Source organism: Cyclopterus lumpus, chromosome 4 (genome assembly GCF_009769545.1).
Source record: "Cyclopterus lumpus isolate fCycLum1 chromosome 4, fCycLum1.pri, whole genome shotgun sequence".
NCBI lineage: Eukaryota > Metazoa > Chordata > Actinopteri > Perciformes > Cyclopteridae > Cyclopterus > Cyclopterus lumpus.
Genome location: NC_046969.1, coordinates 9,352,903 through 9,373,104, shown reverse-complemented (window position 1 = coordinate 9,373,104; position 20,202 = coordinate 9,352,903). Strand labels below are relative to the sequence as shown.

At 42.8% G+C, this 20,202-nt stretch overlaps 1 protein-coding gene across 2 annotated transcripts in view; it reads right to left on the bottom strand.

Annotated features, from left to right (window-relative positions):
- Positions 1-14,165, bottom strand: part of tgfbr3 (transforming growth factor, beta receptor III) — a 56,712-nt gene extending 42,547 nt beyond the window's left edge. For both annotated transcript variants that reach the window (XM_034530759.1, XM_034530760.1), the window contains exons 1-2: positions 13,967-14,165; positions 9,987-10,161 (exon numbers count right to left, since the gene is read on the bottom strand). In XM_034530759.1, the coding sequence (XP_034386650.1) occupies positions 9,987-10,047 (61 nt within the window). In that variant the 5' untranslated portion in view covers positions 10,048-10,161; positions 13,967-14,165. The remainder of the gene's footprint in view (positions 1-9,986; positions 10,162-13,966) is intronic.
- Positions 14,166-20,202: the final 6,037 nt, after the last annotated feature.

The following is a 20,202-nucleotide window of genomic DNA, read 5'->3' as shown; positions in this document are numbered from 1 at the left end:
AATAGTTGAAAGCATTCGGTTTAGGTTGTTTAGGCTGAAGCTTTCGGTTTAGGTTGAAGCATTCGTTTTAGGTTGAAGTGTTCGGTTTAGGCTGAAGGTTGTTTAGGTTGAAGCGTTCGGTTTAGGCTGAAGCATTCGTTTTAGGTTGAAGCGTTCGGTTTAGGCTGAAGGTTGTTTAGGCTGAAGCTTTCGGTTTAGGTTGAAGCGTTCGGTTTAGGCTGAAGGTTGTTTAGGTTGAAGCGTTCGGTTTAGGCTGAAGGTTGTTTAGGTTGAAGCGTTCGGTTTAGGCTGAAGGTTGTTTAGGCTGAAGCTTTCGGTTTAGGTTGAAGTGTTCGGTTTAGGTTGTTTAGGTTGAACCTTTCGGTTTAGGTTGAAGTGTTCGGTTTAGGTTGTTTAGGTTGAACCTTTCGGTTTAGGTTGAAGTGTTCGGTTTAGGTTGTTTAGGTTGAACCTTTCGGTTTAGGTTGAAGTGTTTGGTTTAGGTTGTTTAGGTTGAACCTTTCGGTTTAGGTTGTTTAGGTTGAACCTTTCGGTTTAGGTTGAAGTGTTTGGTTTAGGTAGTTTAGGTTGAACCTTTCGGTTTAGGTTGTTTAGGTTGAACCTTTCGGTTTAGGCTGAAGCTTTCGGTTTAGGTTGAAGTGTTCGGTTTAGGCTGAAGCGTTCGGTTTAGGCTGAAGCGTTCGGTTTAGGCTGAAGGTTGTTTAGGTTGAAGCGTTTGGTTTAGGTTGAAGCCCAGATGTAAAGTTGAAGCCCAGATGTAAAGTTGGAGCGGTTACATCTTTTTTTATCGGTGGTTCATCACGACCTGTGGGACTCATTCTACACAAGCGGTGAAAAAGGACATGGAGATGAAAGACTTGTGACTGACGCACCACCTTAAAATACCTCTTTTTCTCCCAGCCACCCACAGCGATATGTTTATTTCTTCAGTTATGGCGTTTGGGGGGGATCTGCACTAAATATACACAGGCGGACTCAAATAGCAACACCGGATTTGGCATTACAAGACCACGTGCTAGAGGAATATATTTTCTGGAACAAGATATTAAATATCGTCTTTTTAATTAATTTACATTGCCTAAAATGCATGTAGGCTTGACTGTAATAGGATCGGAGTTGAGACAGTAAGGGAACATCGTAAATCCAAATTAAGAGGGAGCATCGTATAAATACTCACTCTTGATATATTTAAACAATGTGGGATCCAGACGGTGACGTCACTTCTCATTCTTTGGCAGCCTCCTTTTGGACTATAACTTCTTTTATGATTTAAGTGCTGATGTGTCTTTCAGATATGTTGTATTCCAGTCTGTTCCAAAAGTGTGATGAAAGGACAGCGATTAAAATCCCTGCCACCGTTTTTACACCTTTTAGCAAAGTGCAGCCACATCGTGTTTCAAGAGAAGAAACCAATCGCTATAAGAACTGACGTAACGCAGACTACTGGTCGTCCTGCAGTTCCTGAGAATGGTCAGTTATCTTCAGCTATTGATAAAACATTATTGAAATTGGACCAGACAAGGAATACAAGAACCTTTAAGGTAAGCAGAAGAAATACTGCTGCAATGAATTTGTAATTCTCCAAAGCATTCTGCGTTTGTACTTCCACTGAATATCTATATATATATATATATATATATATATATATATATATATATATATATATATATATATATATATATATATATATATATATACATGTCGGCTGATGTCCTATTAACACACATTATATATTAGTCACGCGGTTGCTGTGGTTACTCCACCAACATAATAGATGGAACACAAATTATTTTGCTAAGAAGATAAACATAAAAATGAAGAAAATAAAAACCTGAAGAATGCGCACACTGTTATCAACAATGGATACTCAAATTATTAGTGTTTGCTAAAAATATTCGACCAATATTGACATGTTTTCATTTTATCAATAAAATACAGAAGAATGCTCATCACATGAGCCCATGATGAGCGCCTCCGTGTCCAAAGAACGCACTTCCTGTTGCTTTACACACTGCGACGCTGAGGCAAGACTTTGGGCACCGGACGTGACGTCAGTTTGTGTGCCAGTTAGGGACAAATCTGATATTCCCACAAAGCCATTTCCAAAGATAAACAAACAAAGCCTGCCTAACGTGTGTGTGTGTGTGTGTGTGTGTGTGTGTGTGTGTGTGTGTGTGTGTGTGTGTGTGTGTGTGTGTGTGTGTGTGTGTGTGTGCGTGCGTGCGTGCGTGCGTGTGTGTGTGTGTGTGTGTGTGTGTGTGTGTGTGTGTGTGCGTGCGTGTGTGCGTACGTGCGTGCGCTTCTAGTTCCCAGATTAGCATGCAGGCTAATCTTGTTTCTCCAGATTCATAAGAAAGTCAGAGCAGTGAAGATCATGTCGCACATGTCAACGGACAGCAAAATGTTATTATTTCCTATTGGGAAAAAAGGACAATAATGAAACTGAATGTCCAATAATGTAAAGATATAATGAGGCCGATTTAATTACAATAGCACAAAGGGGACTCTTTGTTTCTATATATCTCGTCCTTATACCTGAGATATCCCAGTTTCCATATGAACTTCAGGATTAAATGAATCCTCTGGTCTCTTTTCTATTTTACTGAGGGGCACGATTCCCATGAACTACAAGCCAGTTTAGGGAACGTAATATTCTGCCCGCTTTTGTTTTCCTCAGGGGCTTTGGACTAAAAGAATCGCTGGCTCTGCAGTGTTGACATTAGTGCAGCCCCACTCACCCCTGAACCTTGAGCCACTACTACAGGAAGTGAGGCAAAGCCTTTCATAAGGGTAGTGTGGGTTCACTCCATGGGCCTGCCTATGAAAATGATTTATCTCTTGAAGGCATAAGAGGAGGAAGCTGGAACGGGATGAAGGGAGGAGGGAACGGGTGAGTCCACTGGGGAAGTTGTAAACTCAACCCCACAAAAAGTGTGAAATCTGAAGTCGCGTATCCTGCAAACCTGTCTGGAACTCAATAACACCCAAAGCATACTCTACTGGTGTACTAAATTATTGATAAGGCAGAGGGGGGGGGGGGGGGGGGGGGGGGAGTTATAATGATGCTAGTTTCCAAAAACAAGACGAAGCATCTACAGCCACACTGGCGGCTCCGTGAGGCTGCAGCTGAACGCCGACGTCGGCGTGCTAACATAATGTAAGCTAATGTTTAGCAGGCATGTGTTGCAATAAAGTAGCAATAAACACAAAATACAACTGAGGTTGTCAGGAATGAGTTTTGCTTGGTTGCTTTGGGGGGAATGTGTAAACTATTTGTTTTTAAATTTAAAAGTACTTGGTTTATTTGTAATTGATCTAAAAAAGAAAGTACTATTCTGTTTGATGAAGATGCAGTAGTTGATCTGTTACATGCAACACTTTCCCGTTACTGACAGTGAGCCTGGTTATTATCCATCAGCCCTGACAGATGAAGTGTGCACCTGTTGGTAAACCATCACCATTAGTTTAAAAAATAAAAAATGAGAAACTGACGAATTACGAGAAGCACAAGAAGACACAGGCCAACATTTCTCACTACCTCTTAATACAGACATAAATCAGAGGGCTTTGAAGAGATGGATGACAAGGCTAATTCCCAGAGGAACACAGGAGCCACTGTGTAAAGTGAGACCGCCGAGCATGTGTGCATGCGACTAAAGACTTTACTGGCTGTGCCGTCACTGCATATCTTTACTGATGGGCGCTGACATGTGCTGTCTGGACCGATAATATCAGGGAGTAAGAAAAGCTGTCAGCACAAATCACCAAACGAGAACTGGCTGTTCGTGTCTCTCAAAAGCAGTAAATGGTTAAGTAGCCAAGCACCTATGTTCAGTACCAGTGAACTAAAGCTGTACAGTTTTGGAGTAGTAACGTTTCTAGTAGTTAAGCATGTCAAAACGTGAAATATATTTCTTCATAAATCATCATGAGGAAGCACCGTCGGATACAAAGTTGATTTTTGTCAACCTTTTTTGTTTGATAATGAACAAGGGCTGTGCACCAGTGCCCTAAAAGTTAAACTGATACCATGTGAATGTGCGTTGTGGCCAGAGGGGAGATAAAGATAACTACTCTGCAAAAAAAATTTAAAAAACACACACACACACACAGGTGGTTAGTGAGCGCTGTTTACTCTGTTAGCACAGTGAGCTCAAAACATCTCCGCGTTCAGAGCTGCTTGTATGGGTTGCAGCTGCTGTGGCAGTGAGCCAATCACGGGTTGCATTCGTTAAAGGATGCTTACGGTGATTGGCCATAGAAAACCATAGACATTTTTTTTTTTACTGGGCACAAAAAGAAGGATCGCACACCGCATAGCAATACTTAGAGGGACTAAGAGTACCCGAGTAGAAGCGCCTTCCCCGGGTTAAACGGGGAGATTAAGTGAAACGCGGGCGTCTCCCTCATCAATCATGGATGCCCGCAAAAGCCATGTTCTCCAACAGCAGCTCGGGAAGGGGGGGAATGCGGGAAGGTGTGCCCTAGGGTCACTAGTGCTGTCCAACTTGATACTAGCCTCATTCCTTTTGCGTTGGATGGTCTAAATCCTCAACGTGGAGCATTTATTATCAACCGCCGTCAGTGATGGAAAGTCAATATGTTGGAAAGCTTGAAGGCTGCTTGTCGAGTTACTGGCTGAAGTCAGAAAGCCATGTTGTAGATCATACACAACATTGAAGAATCCCAGTGCACTGACATTTGCAATGACTGGTGCACATTTCACTCATGCCTTGATCGAGATCAGAAAGATATCGTTTCTGAATATCAAAAAGAGCCTGATGTGGCCTTTTCTGTTGGAATTTAATATCCAAGAGGGCATGTGGAAAGGATTTCGCTTAATCAATAACAGCAAGATGATTTAGTGCATTGACTTGTTTAAAAAAAAAAAACATCAATCAAATAGGTTTGAAAAGAAAGCCCTTCCTGCGATCCTGTGATATTTTTACGAAAACATCATCACTCAGATGCGATAAGGGGGCCTTTGAGAAGCAGCAGAGAGCAAAGAGCCAAACAATGCCGGCCCTTTGTGCCCGTGTGTGAGCCCAGTGTGAACGAGCCAGCGAGGTGAGAAAGGGCACGGTGGACAGCGTTTTCACACAAGCTGGAGGGAGGGAGCTACATTCCTCCCGGGTTCTTCATCTTCAGGAAAGGGAGGGCGAAAAGAGAAGAATGACCTGTCACATGCCGCGCTGCCGTCGTGTTTCAACGCGCACAGAGGACGCTGGGAAGGCCTCTTCACTGGACAGCTCACAAATGGAAAAGTGTGACGTGTAATAATAGGCTTATTTGAACAGTCACCAAACAATGAAGACACTATGAATAGAAGTTCAGTAAAAAAAAAAATAATTTCAAGGTAGCAGATGATATAAACGATGTTGAGGGAATCTAACACATGCTGCTAAATAGTCACTTCTAGAAATATATATTTTTTTTATTGTGCAGATGCTTAAAATAATGACAGGGCTTTATACCAGCTACCATAAGAGCCTATTACAGAGATGTTTAAAGGGCATACCACTGTAGCTAATGGTTATTATTTATACTACAAACAGACCACAACTACTGTCTCTATTAGAAATCTGAAATAAAAAGATTTGACAAACAAGTGGAAAAGGAGAGCATTTCCAATTGTGTGATTTAACACAAATGGACCTGCAGACCTCTTTTTTGGGCGGACACTCGTGTTTTCCAAAGGGCCCGTCCAAATTTGGGACAATGTCTTTCAACGGCACTCATCTGGTGGAAAAGGAGTGGGGAAGGTGAGGCCCCAGGAGGGGCTCGTCTGATGAGAGACACCACCTGGAAGCCTCCAGCTAGAATCCCATATTAGGACTCTATTTTTGCAGATGAAGAGTCGTGCGCTGAAAAGCTGGCACCTCTGCAGCCTCATTAAGTAACTCGATTGCTCATAAACGCAAACTGTCTGTGGCGGAAAAATAAGAAATTACACCTTCCAACACGACGCAATAGCACCATTTCTTTGGGTTTCACGCTGCTTCCTAAGGTTATCTGATTAGAAGTCCGTCCAATTTTGTACAATTACTCTCTTTCTTTCTTCAATGAAATCACACTCTGCATGACTCTCTTACTCTAACTCTCCCCAGCTCCAGTTGCTTTTTTTTCTTCTTATTTTCTTTTTTATTATAGCGCTCTGAAACACAATGGAAAACGCACGATCGCCACAGCTGTCTCCCATTACTGGCTTTGACCGAAATTATTTACACGCCTGCTTACTGGAACTAGGGAGAGAGAGAGAGCGAGAGAGAGAGAGAGAGAGAGTAGGGCGGGATTCGGTTTACACCAGCACATTTGCGTCAGCGTCTCCTTAGCGGGAGGCTGACAAGATACGAAAGAGCTGGACGGAGATACGAGTCTCTCTGTGAAGTGAAGACCCGTCTGCTCATTCGGGCGCTCTTCCTCACAGAGACAAAGTAAGTCACAGTGAACCAATTCATACCCTGCTGTGAATTAAACCGGGCAATACCAGGGTGACCTTTATTCATTGGGCAAAATACACAAATGGAGCTGTTAAGATAAAGGCCTCAACGTGCGGGGGGGGGGGGGGGGGGGGGGGGGGGGGAGTACATCTGTAATTCCACACTCACACACACACACACAGACAGGACTCCCGTTGCTATGTAAACATCCCAACCGCTACGCATAACAGCGCGCCGCCTCTTTGCGTGAAACACAGGGCAACATCTGGTTTAGCGCGCTGGAAGGGACTCTTGTCGGTTTGGCACGCTGTACGTGTGCGGAGTGTGTCGATTTGGACTGGACGACCCACGCCTGCCTCTCTCTCTCTCTCTCTCTCTCTCTCTCTCTCTCTCTCTCTCTCTCTCTCTCTCTCTCTCCTCTTCCTCCTCCCTCTCCACCCCACCTCTCACATTACAGCGGTTGCACAATGCATTTTAAAGACAGCCCCCCCCCCCCCCCCCCTCTCTTGCTGGCCTTGTAAAAGCATTGCACATATAGAGACGAAGCTTTTGCTCAACTGTAAAAGAGGGGGGGGGGAGCATGAAAAAACACTTTTCTTTTGGCATCACAGTGACTGTGGTGTCTGCCAAGAGTATACAAAAAATGCAGACGGAGAGAAAGTTGTTTACGTTGCTGCAATAGGTTGAAACGTATACGCGCCGCGATTATGAGCACAATTCAATTCCCTTCAGTTATTGTTATATTAACAATCCCGTTAAACATGTGCGGTTCCACAATGAGCAGACGAGGACAGATTTGCACTAATAGCTCCATCATTCATCAAGCCGACCCGTAAGTAAAATCAAGGAAAAGGCTATAGGAGGAGGAGGAGGAGGAGGAGGAGGAGGAGGAGGAGGAGGAGGAGGAGGAGAAAGTGCTTCGGCGCTGACACTGGAGTGTTTTTTAGTGAGTCACCGGCCCGGCGTTGTGCCTCCAGTACAACCAGCATCCTGCCGGTTGCTGTCTCTGGCGAGTGCCTCAAATGAATACTTGGCAAATTGCTCCTGCAAGACTTTCTATTCCACAGCAAAACCCAAACGTGCCCGAATGCGAGCGATGTGTTCTTTACAAAGTAACTGTTTTGGCAAGCCGGGGAGATGCAACCACAAACTGGTGGTAAGGACTTGGAGGAAAAAAGTTAAAAACAGCAAAGAAAAAAAAGAAGAAAAAAAGTGAGTGAAGCAGCAGAACGGAGCCTTGAAATATGGACGTCAAGGTGCTCTCGGCCCGATTTTTAGGAGTTATGGGAGGCCCAGATCCTGGATAGCATTACGCAGAGAGAAGACTCATTGCAGACTAATCTAAACATTACGTAAGAGCTCTCCTGACCAGTTTAGAGGGGCAGATGTGACTGTTTACACAGATGCTGCGAGATGATAGGAATAGACAGAAAGAGAGAGAGGTGAAAGATAGTGTGAAGAAGAACAAAACAAGTTAATTTGGCCAAATGAAGGTGGAAGAACGACTTTAAAATCATAAAAAAATGTGTTGACCCGTTCAAACGTCAACCCAAGAGCATCTGAAGATTCGTCCATAAATCACAGAGTGAACTCGCTGCCAGGGCACTTTGGGGGAGGGGGGGAGGAAGGGCACTTGGATGTCTATCTGTAAATATCTGTCCCTTTGTGGCGCTGCACAACAATGCGTTGAACATTATGAGGAAGAATTTAGAGGGAAAACTTCATACGTGACTTCATTGTGTTGGAAGATCCTGGCATTGTGGGAGAAAACGATGTTTGCTCTGTACCACGGCGCATGCCGACTCCACTGCTATTGTTTGAGGAGAAAAGTCAGCTCTCCGGAGTGGGGTTCAAGCCTCCGGAGAATAGAAAAGTACATTGGGAATAATAACCTATGGCGGCAATCAGACTGAGGGCAGCAACTAAAAAAACAAACGCAAACACTTTTTTGGAGCGCTGGCTGTGCAGCATGCCTCCTGTACCGGGGGGGTAATTATTCACGTTCTACCGCGAGAAGAACGACACGGGATGTTGCAGATTCAAGCCGGAGCGAGCTCAGTCTCTGCAAACAAGAAAATCTCAATTGGAAAAAGTGGAACGTATACCAGATTCTCAGTGTGGTACTTTTTGTTGCCAACTTGACAGATTTGTTATTAATTTATTTTAATCACACCGTGGGGTCGACTGTCAGTTGAACATTTTGTTCAGGCGGTGAAAAGCAGATGCGGCTGAATTTTAAAGGCAGTGTGGATGACTAACAATTCCTCTAATTCATAGAGGTCAACTCCACCAACAACTTGAAACTCCAACCCTTTCTGGCCAGTGCAACTATGACCACAACACAACAACTCACTGGAAACAGAACATTTATTACTGCGATAAGAAATTCAATGAAATAAAGAATGAATAACAACTGTGTCATTGCTGCTGAGAAAAACAATGTTGAATGATCCTTTTCAATTGGACTTTCCTTGTGTAATTTCTACACCATTACAATATTTTCAGAGCCACACTGGCTGCCAAATCTGATTGGCCAATCCTGGTATTTTTATTACCACACCAAACAGGCTATAATGTTAGAGCAATAATATGCAACATATTAGCCTTGTTTCTTTTACTCACTAGCAGGAATGTCTGTTGTTGGAGGCATCAGCATCAAATTGAACACAGACATTAATGGTCCCCAGAGGATGCATCCTAATGACTTCATGACTTTTCACACAAAAAAGGGCAATGGGGTTTTCCAAATATTGTGTTTCATACTCTAGTTTGAATCACTATGTGATGGTATTAACCAACAAAAGAATGAAACAATCTCAGCAATGAATACAACATAAGATGAGCACACATGAGAAGATAAAGTAAGTGGGAGGGTGCTACAGATAAAAGGCTACGCTCTCTAGGGAAACTGTTGCTCACATTCACCAGTACCTATTGGGAGTTTAATAGGTCATACGTAGCATGCACATACCTCAAAGAGAGAGGTACAGCGTTTCTCACCAATTGAGATAAAGTTCCGACGGGGAAAGTTGTGACATCAGAACCAGGGCCTTACAGTAACTGATATAACACACTGATAACGTACACACACTTCCTGCCTCCGCCTTTGTTGCACTTTAACTTGGTTATTTTCCCTCTCTCTTGGTTTGTCAGTTTAACTGCTGTCAGGTTACAAGGCACTTGGCAAGTATCCGAGCCTCATTCCAATCAATCTGACAGATACGTGGAGGCCCGCTGAGTGTTTGTATTCTGAGATTGAACTTGTCAGCGCTTTCTTGAATGTAAATCCCCCTCGCTTGCGACTGACAAGCACCGTCTAGAAAGGCATGCTAGGAGAAACAGTGGAAAATCACTGGGGTAGTTGTTGGTTGTCTGACAACACAGCACCGCGGGGCCTGGTGCATAGGCGGTGTCTTTTATTCCTGATGCTACAGTTGCATGGCTTCGACGTTGGCTCCGACCAATGAGAATTGAAGTTATCTGCGTGAATGTGTGTCTAATACTTCCAACAGCTTAACGTGCAGCTGAGCGATGGGAAGAACGTACCTGCAGACGCCAGGCAGCAGGTTGCAAGAAGCAACCAGGGAATGGGGAATCTTCTCGCCATCCCGCAGCTTCCAGTATGAGGGTGGCGAGTGAACAGGCCCCTTCTCCTGCAGTTCTCACGAGGGTTCCCCTGCTCTATGAAGCGGTCGTCGGGAACTCAGCTTCAAAGCCGCCGCTGCAAAAGTGAACAAGAGTAGAGAAAAGTCAACCAGAAGAGCGTGGACAAGCGGCAGGGTACTGGGCTCGGCTTAATAAGCCCTGTGGGTGTGATGGAATGAGACAATAGAAGCAGAAGTTCGGAGCCCGGGTGGGGGGATTAATTTGGAGGTAATTGGGGTGGAGGGGTCACGGACACTGCAACCACCTCCCCGTGTGAGGAGCACGGTGCCTCTGACCGGCTCGCGGGGTGCGAAACACTTTGGAACATGCCACAGGTTATTACAGCACTTTAATTGAGAGCGCCAGGAAACACTGAACGCTCCAGCGGGGTCTTGGGTAAGCAGCTTAGTACCGCCACGCCAATCAGCTTGACGTCGCCTCCAGCTTTAACTTTACTAATGTCACCTCAAACCCGGACTACAAGGACGCAGCAATTGCTCCATGCACTTTTATACACTAGAGGATGTGCAGCTTTTTTTTTACACGCTCAATAGAGTTCCTCTTAACCGACCTAAAAAAAGTGTCATGTGACTTTATGAATTAAAATTGAACTAAAATGTTTTTAGTGTTCATTTTTCTGTTGAACTGCCTCAGGCTCACAATGTAATTTGGTCGGTGCATTAAAAACAAATCGACTGTCACTTCAATTCCACTGGTCGCATAGAAAGTGAACCGGCCGCAGAGGGTCAGCATCATTAGTCATTCCTTAAGACCTTTCTTTTCCCGGAACAAGGTTGATTTTACCAAAGTTTTCACAGAACGCCTATATCTGTATGTACATCAACAAATCTTTGTGTTGTTTATATTTGTCCCCTCCCCGGTGTGCAAGGACCTTAGTCCCATCTGTTATTACAGCCCTCCTTGCATCACTCTGTATGGGGATTTTAATCGCCGGCTGAGGTGTGGAGGGCTGAGGTTACTACCAGTTGCATTCCTGTGAGTTTTGACCGTCTGGTGGTTTGAAATCACCACTTCTGATTTTTGAGTTGACCAAAAAAAGAAAAGAAAAGAGGAAAGACATCAGATAGAATGATAACATTGTCGCTGCATCAATGGAGGGTAGAGAAGCAGATTTTCAAAAAGAGCAGATTAAGAAGGTGTACATTCGGCCCTGTAACATCCAAAATAGTACAAGGACTTCCTCATTACAATAATCTACGCCCATCAAGGATCAAAGGGGATTAATGAAAGATTAAACTGGGAAAACTTTATGCTTGTGAATCATTTTAAGGGGTATGTTTTGGGCTCTGACCAATTCTAGTCACAGGCCGGTTGTAATATATATTTTTTAAGAAAACATCATGCAAAGAAACTACTTCACTGAGTGATATCTGATTCTCAACACAACAAAACTGCATCTTGGGTTGAATTTTGAACCCGCGTGGTGAGGGGGTGCGGTGACAAGAATTGCAACCGGAAGAAACAGATGTGCGCCTATCCAACTCGTGGTGAACCGTACCGGGGTGCATGGGAAGTGATGCACAAAAGCCACTAAAAGGTGCAGCGCTCTGCAGCTTGCACATGGACAAAGGGGCCTTTCACAGTGCGGAAGCTGACGGGGCCAGGCAAGTCATTTTGGAAGATCATGACAAATATTGCACTTTCGGTCAGGGAGAGCCAGTGCCCTCTGTTTGATTTTACGCCTCGACTTGACCTTCATCTCCTCTCTTGACTAAACGAAGGCAAACTGTGCAGTTGGTGTGAGCTAAAGACCAAATCAAAGGGAAAGACTGAACGAAAGAGGTCCCTTGCTCTGTCGAGTGAAGACTGGGTCCGATATTTTGAAAATGTTTTATGTCAATTTTAACTAACTGTTGAAATCACATTTAGGGGCAACAGCGCGTACCTTTGCCCCCCCCCCCCCCCCCCCCCCCCACAACTTGTTTTGGGTCGAGTGTGCAGGTCTTAACCACGCCTGCTGGTTTTGTTGCAGCAACAGCTCAAATCACCTCATGTGACTTCTCTTTAACCCTGACCGTCTAAGCCGAGCAACTATTTCAGCCGGGAGGAAGATCTGGAAAGTACATCAAAACATGCAAGACCCGGGGTCTGAACACAGCAGCTCACATTATGGAAAACCGAGCGCCATACTTGTGGTCTCGTCGATGTTAAGGGCCCGGCTCGTATTTGTGTCATCGCGTACGCCATATGCTGCAGTTAAATGTTGGCGGGTCCAGAGGACATATACTGTGTTACCGTAATCACAAAGCCATGAGTGAGGAGAGCAGCAGCACAAAAGGCTGAGGCGGCACGTGTGTGTGTGTGTGTGTGTGTGTGTGTGTGTGTGTGTGTTAAATGCTGCCTTTTGTGCTATCATGTAAGACACGCGTATTAAGAGCTATCTGATATCTTCATCTGGACCTTCTTGTGGTCCGATGGCATGGTGAATGAACCTGAAACAAGCTCCTCCCTCACAGGTTCAGGACAAACCAACCAAAACCTCCACTCAGTCCATCACAAAAGCCCCCCAGCCTCTCTCTGACTGACTTACTGACGAGATTGTATCGTAGCCCCAGTTCTAGCCGAAATGTTTAGACCCCGTCGCCACACGCTATCGTGCACTCAAGACGCCGTGCCGTTTGACATCCTGGATGGATTTCACACCTTTGCATGATGTGCACCTCTGCCGAGTGAGTCCCCACGCAGACACATCTTTGGACATGTGTGAACTATGACACAAGCAACAGGTCCATTTTGCTGTGAGTCAGAATAATAATAATAACAACACAATTTATTTTTCATCCTTCATGTCTGTGACTTTAAAGTATTAGTATTGCTATTGTTTTAAAGTACTGCGGATTGACTGAAAATCAATATGTAACTATTTTCAGAGTGTATATATATATATGTAAATACATATATATGTGTATATTTATAAATATACATATATATTACATTTAAATATATATTTATAAATATATATATATATACATATATATTATATATTTATATTTATAATATATATATATATATATATATATATATATATATATATATATATATAGGAAAGCTTTTTTTCATTGTTTTCATGACATTTCAGATTATCGAGGATCCATCAATAAACACACAAATACTCCTACAGACATACCAATAAATGAATCATTGCTGCTTGCAGCTCTATATTAGGCCTGGATGCAATTGAGTGGTACAGATTTGAGAACGTTGCATTAAAATGTGTCTTCCTAAATACCCCTGACTGTAAGTATGCATCAGTAATCTGCAGTGAATCATAACATTGTGAAAAGTGCCAATGTCTCCACACTGTGCTTCTCCAGGGGTCCAAAACAATCACCAAAAGCACGACATACACAGCGAGACTCACCACCAAGTCCTGTCGACTTTCCCCTGAATATATCTCTGAATATATCTCTGAATATATCTCTGAATGTATCTCTGAATGTATCTCTGAATATATGTCAGTCGGTCACGTTTCATCCCGCAGGACCGTATCTCTCTGTCTGTACGCGCTGGATACATTTACTCTGTTTGGCCGGCGCTGCGTGTTTATTTACCGTTTTCTCATAAAAGAAATAAAAAATAAAAGTAGCTATCAACGTGACTTATCCAACAGCCTGTAAAGTTAGCTTCAAGACGGGAAAGCAGCATGTCAACGCATTCAGGAGACAGATGTCCAGCTGGGTTTATACGGGCGGCCGAGTTAACGCAGCAATTAATGATATATATATATAACCTATATATATGAATTAGTTTTGTTAATAGTATTCACAGGCACCGTGCACAGTGGGGGTGTTTAAAAACGCACATATCCCGAAACAATGGGTCTCTAAGGGGAGCCCGTGCGCCCCTCTGTCGGAACGTACCATGAAGAAGCTCCAGAAAGTGGAGCGAGGAAACTTGAAGTTGAAGTCGATGTCGCTCCGGTGGATGCGGATACAAAAGTCCTTCTCCTCTCGGCTCTCACACTCACTCAGTCCCGTTGGGTCAGGAAAACGGCTGCGGACAAAGCTGACGTGTTTTATATATATATATATATATATATATATATATATATATATATATATATATATATATATATATGTATGTTTGTATATATATATATATGTGTGTGTGTGTGTGTGTATGTGTGTAAAAGCAGCAGTCTGCTTGAACGGCCCCTCTCGCTCAAAGTTTTAAACACTTTACTACTATCTATCTGCTTCTCTTCTTTCTTTTTTTTTTGGGACTAGGGGGCTTCATTTGGGGGGCGGGGCTTCGAGAGAGGAGGTTGAGGCTCTGCGCGAGATGGGCTGCTGCTGCTGCTGCTGGCGGAGCTTCCCAAAGCCGGGGCGCGCGGGCTCCTCGCGAGTCCCCGCGAGAGTGGCGGCGGGTCCTTTGGTCCACTTCTTCTGAATCTTCACGTTTCAACATTGTAGTCCGGAGGCATGGCATGGCCGGGCGCTGACACGACCTCAGCGCTCGGTTCCCCGTTTTACGGTGCAGGCCAGATGTGCAACTCCATACAAAACTTTAAAAAAAACAAAAAAAACTGTTATTGTGTGGGCTTGCTATGGGTCACTCTTATCACAAGAGGGCCCACGGAGTGATCTCTATCCGGATGGGGGTCCTTGATGCCAGATTATGGGAATGTCTGGCGAAGTCTTTTTTTACGAATCATTGCACACTTACATGAAGCACCTATTGTTGCTGAAAGAGGGCTTACATAGCTTTCTGTTGAAAAAGAGATTACATAATTCTGGTTAACATTTTAACGAACAAATAGCCCTTTACATACTCCATATAAGAACAATAAAGTGCTATGACTTGAGTTGAGTATTCATGCTACTTTGCGACTTCACGTGAATGGAAACTATTTTGTACTTTTTATTTTACCACATCAATTCAACAGAAATGTACAGATCTGTTTACGAAATGCAAACGCATTGCCATAGATTAAAGCAGCGCTGGTTTCCAAACGGGATGCCTTCGGGGACCAAGATATGTTTTTCTGTGTATTTTTGACCACATCAAAAACAAACATGTACAGAACATTGAGACATCAAAATCACCACATTTAAAAACCCTGTTAGATTATTGGATTCAAAATTCCTTATGAGCTCTGCTGCTTAGTAAAGGCTGAATTTTAAGCAGCTATTAGTGTAAGTTGTTCAAATGAGTGCCACAGAGCAGGTTCAGCTATATGATTAAGTCACTCCTGAAAAATAAGAACAATTATAACTAAACAGTATAAATATGTATATATGTATATTGCTTTACATATTTGGCATTGCAATTATCAATAGTGTCACTCTATAGTAGTATGTGTTGTGCACTCCAAAATGTGAAGTTATAGGATAAAGGGAATACTGCAAGTGATCTTTAACCTTTTTGATGATTACCCCATAAGAAACAACACTTGCCAGACTTTATTTGCATCATCGGTGTAATCATCTGCCTTGAGTGTTGCTGTTTTAAGTCCTTGTCCAATGCTGTTCCCTCATACCTTCACTTAAATGGCTTTAGCCCAAACCACAGAGGCAGAACCACAGTGGGGAACTTGACACAAGGCAGTGCACCGTCATGGCTCACTGGGACACTTCCACAAGACAGAGCCTTCATTAATGTTATCAGTAAAGCCTGGGCTTTTTCTAATATGACAATTCCACATCTCCGCTTTTTAAAAGAACTTTACACACACACACACACATGCTCTAGCACTGGGCCTTACCATTTGCCATCAAAGGAGTGAGAGCAGAGCCGACTGTGCATGCTTTGGGTTTCCCAATAGCAACATCTGTCTGGGCAGCACTGGAGATGCTGTGATTAAATATGTAGGTTATTGCAATAATAAACAAGGAAGTTAATACCTTTTTTGACATATTGCCAATGACTTCTGGAATAGCATTCATCAAGAATAATGAATTTCTGTGTAGTTTAAAGTGCTCAAATTGTGAGTATAGAGCACAGCCAACCAATCTGAAAGTCATGTTTCCATATGGCATTGTTATGGAGGTCATTTGGTTATTTTACTTTAAGTTCTTTATGGGTTATGGGTTGGCTGCAGAGAGAGGTTACATCACATTAATTTGGCAGATGCGTTTGGTCAAAGCAACTTACAATACATTCATATAAACTTCTATAATAAGTGCATTCTACCTCGATATAAATGCTTTCACATTTCCTTTTGTACAGCATTGCTTTTGATTAAAATCCAGAAAGGAGTTATCATACAAGAACGGATATTATTACGAATGTAAACACAACTAAACATCAATTGCATATCGTAGGCTTTGCATGTTATATTTTGGGTGGCTTCTAATATTAGGATGTAAAAAAAAAAAAAAGAAAGAAGAAGAAAAAATAGGTTTTTGTCACGCGCTTTCAACCTTCAGCACTCCGCCACCCGGAATCACAGGCGCTAAACTGTGTGCGGAATGATTCCTGCTGTGTGAAATCTCTCCACGAACAAACACGGCTTTGCTTTGAGTGTGATACCCAAAGACTTCCAGTGAAGAGAACACGCCGCGTGACTGGCTACAACATAAATGTCAGCTTAGTGATTTACCGCTAACAAGATGGCACCTGTGACAAGAAGGAAAGGAAACTTTTGTTGCTGTTGTTGTTGTTGTTGTTGTGGAAAAACACACACCCACGCGCGCACCCACGCACACAAACGCTGCCGCTTCTGAGAGCTGACAAGGAAAGCGCTCAAAGGGATCAAATTATTTTTTCCATCTCATACATATGCATGTCTCCGTTAAAGTGTTCCACTTTGTTTATTTGCACTGTGTTAGTGTTGTGAACACAGCTGAGAGGAAAGGGAATAGAGAGCTCGTAACGGGGCATCAAACACGCGCTCAATCCGCGGCGTCTTCGCGTCCCATTAACGTTGAACCGCGTGTCCCCGAGTCTGCGCGTTGACCCAGTTGATGACACCGGCTGTCAAGACAACCAGCTCAGTGCGCGTGCATGCCGCCAATTATAGAACAGGAATCTGCATATCTGCAGACCTCAAATATGAAGAGCCATTTGAAAATGTGTTCAATATTGTTTAACGATATGAATATATATTTAAAGGCCCCATGTCTTTAAAAATATATATATATTGTGAAGCTGCAATATAAATACTGAAAAATAATATGTATAATCCACAGAGAAATACACTGTTATATATCTAGCATGTTGCACTGCACCTTTACTGCTTCTTTTTGCACTTCTGGTTAGATGCTAAAACTGCATTTTGTTGTCATCGTACTTATACTCATGTGCAATGAGAATAAAGTTCAATCTGAATCTGACCAGCTGCAGGCTGCTGCCTATAGCGATGCAATTCCCTTGAACAGACAGAGTCTGAACACGGACACGTTCAGACAGAGGTTTTTGAACATTTAGGCACGTAAACATGTTCCAATTAGAAAGCCCAAAATACAAGTAGGAACCTGGAAAGAATGATAGGTCTCCTTTAAAAAACATTGTTCTCCCCACGACCAGGACACTGTCATTACATAATAACACACAAAGAAGGGCCGCCATCCTTACGATAAACGTCCACATCTGAGTGAGAAGCATTGGCCCATCCAACCTTCCTGTTCATCAGCAATAAACTTAACACATTCTGCAAAGAAGGCGAGGGGTGCGAGCCAATCAGAGGCGTGCAACAGCCAATGGCTATGAAAGACTTGGCATGCAGGCGAGGGGACACTTCAACACACACTTCCTGCTCGTGTGACTTTGGTTGAGCTGTGGCCCAAGGGGTCGTAGCACAACACATGACGTCAGAGTTTGTATGGACTGTGCCACAGCAAATAAAGACAGAATACAGACTTATATATTAGTGTCATGTTCTAAGGTGTTTCACGTTGCTGGCATTGTGTGTATGGCTATTAGAGTGCATGCAGTGAATGAATATACATATAGCAGATCAATTAATCACCATATCAACCACAATGCATTCAACCGCAGGTTTTAGTGACAGCATCATGTAGTGAGGTGCTCAAACGGGGATCATGTTTAATATGCTGCAATTCCATTCTGCTCAGTCAGAATTAGAAAAAAAAAGCAGCAAGACATTCATTTTTACAAAGGGTTCAAAGAAATGCAGTTAAATACTAATTTAATCCACAATAAAGAAAAGAATGAAGTCATAATCAAACGTTTTAATACAGGGTTAGAGCACAGTCTCATAAATTAAGTGCTTTACAGAGTGACACAACTGTAGAAAGTACAAGCTACAACATAGATACAGGCAGAATAAAATAACTTGTGAGAAGCCTCTCTTTTTTGTCTCCTCCAGCATCGTCTTTGGGATACTGGCTGTATTGGATTTGGGCCGAGGTTGTTATTGGAGGGCCGCTGACTTCAGCTCCAGGAAGTTATTGAGGTTCCAGAGCAATCCACTGCCCCCTCAATCACAGCCACAGTGAGAGGGACAAATCCAGTGTTACAACTCTACTCCAGCTGTCTCTTGGTACCACACCAGGACTTAGAACGTTTCTGTTTTCACTTTGATTGAAGATACCTATCGGTAGCAGAAAAGATGAGATGATTTCCATAGCTGCACAGCATGTTCTTCTTTCTCTTTTAAGTTGTATGTCCTGAATCAAAGGAAAAATCCACCTGGATTCTATTCAAATGCGGACTGTCTTTTTAATTCATTTAGAAACCAAACCATATGCTATCATACACTAGGCCTCTCCAAACATCTTCAGTTTGTTTGAACATTTCCATCTTTTACCAAAAAAGACAAACACGTGGGGCACATTATGAATAAACTTAGATAGAAAGCCAGCTAATAACAGATTCATACTGCCCCCTGTCTTTTCCAGTTTTGTCATTCATATTTTGAAAATTGTTTGTTGACTATCTCGGTCGGCATCTCTCCCGCTGTGCTTACCAGATTGAGTGGAATGTACTCACATGTTTAGACTTTCACGTGCCTTCCATGTGTATGTTTTGAGAGTATACTTTATATATATATAGTTTATTATCGCCTATACAGCATATAGGCGATAATAAACTATAAACTATAGACAACCAACATGTAACCATGTAATCATTCAGTAAACACAAATATGTGTATTATGTTGCCCCTCTTATGGAGGGTGCAGACCAAGATAATAACTGTATTTTTTAAAAACATATACTACTTGTACTTGAGTAAATGTACTTGGTTGAACATCGCTTGTTCCCTCACTTGGTGTGAGGAGTTTATATGCATTCATTCAAAAACAAATAGCTGTTGTTACTCCTCACATTTGAAACATCAGGGGGCAGAGCCCTTTCCTGTATGAGCTCCTCCCTTCTGAACGAGCTTCCTGTCATTGTCAGGGGAAAAGACACTGTGTAAGTATTTAGGTCAGATTCAAAACCCATTTAGGAAATCTGACAATGACTTACCAGCCATGCCTTTCACTTTCTAAATCTCTCTGCGCCACTGTCATGTATTTACTGTGCTATAGTCTTGTGGGACTCAGAGGGGGGGGAGGGGGGGGGGGTACCTAGCCTTCTTGGGACAGTCTGTATTTCATGTATAGTCTGTTAGCTATGAAGGAAAGAGTAAACATGTTTTTTACAATTGCCCCACAATGGAGCCATGCACAACCTCCTGTGTGTTTGCTTTGGGGATTGGGATAATATTCTGTCACATCACAATGAAATGTCTCTTGTCTATGCAAGACTGCACATATGTTCAGTCAACCACTTGTTGGGTATTAGAAACATAAACTACAACAACGTTCTACAGGCTTCTGCCATTCAAACCTCTTTTGCAGGACACTTTAAACCCCCAAAATGCTTTGCCCATGGCTCCATCTGGCGGCGGAAAGATGTAAATGATCATGATTATCTTACATATGTCCTTTCATTCACAAGTCCTTTCATTTATAAGCAAAGAATATTGCGTGTTTCACAAGTGCAATGTTTTGCAAGCCTCTTTGATTTATTAGAGTTTTTCTCTATGGTAGTTACAGCAAATATTGGATATTCCCAACATTCCCCGAGCTTTAAAATGTTTTTTTTGTTTTAATCTTCAATGTGTTGATAACCGAGACTAAATATGCTGAAATTAGATATTCACATTTAATTCATGGAAAGGCTAAAAGGAAATCTAACATAAAATTAT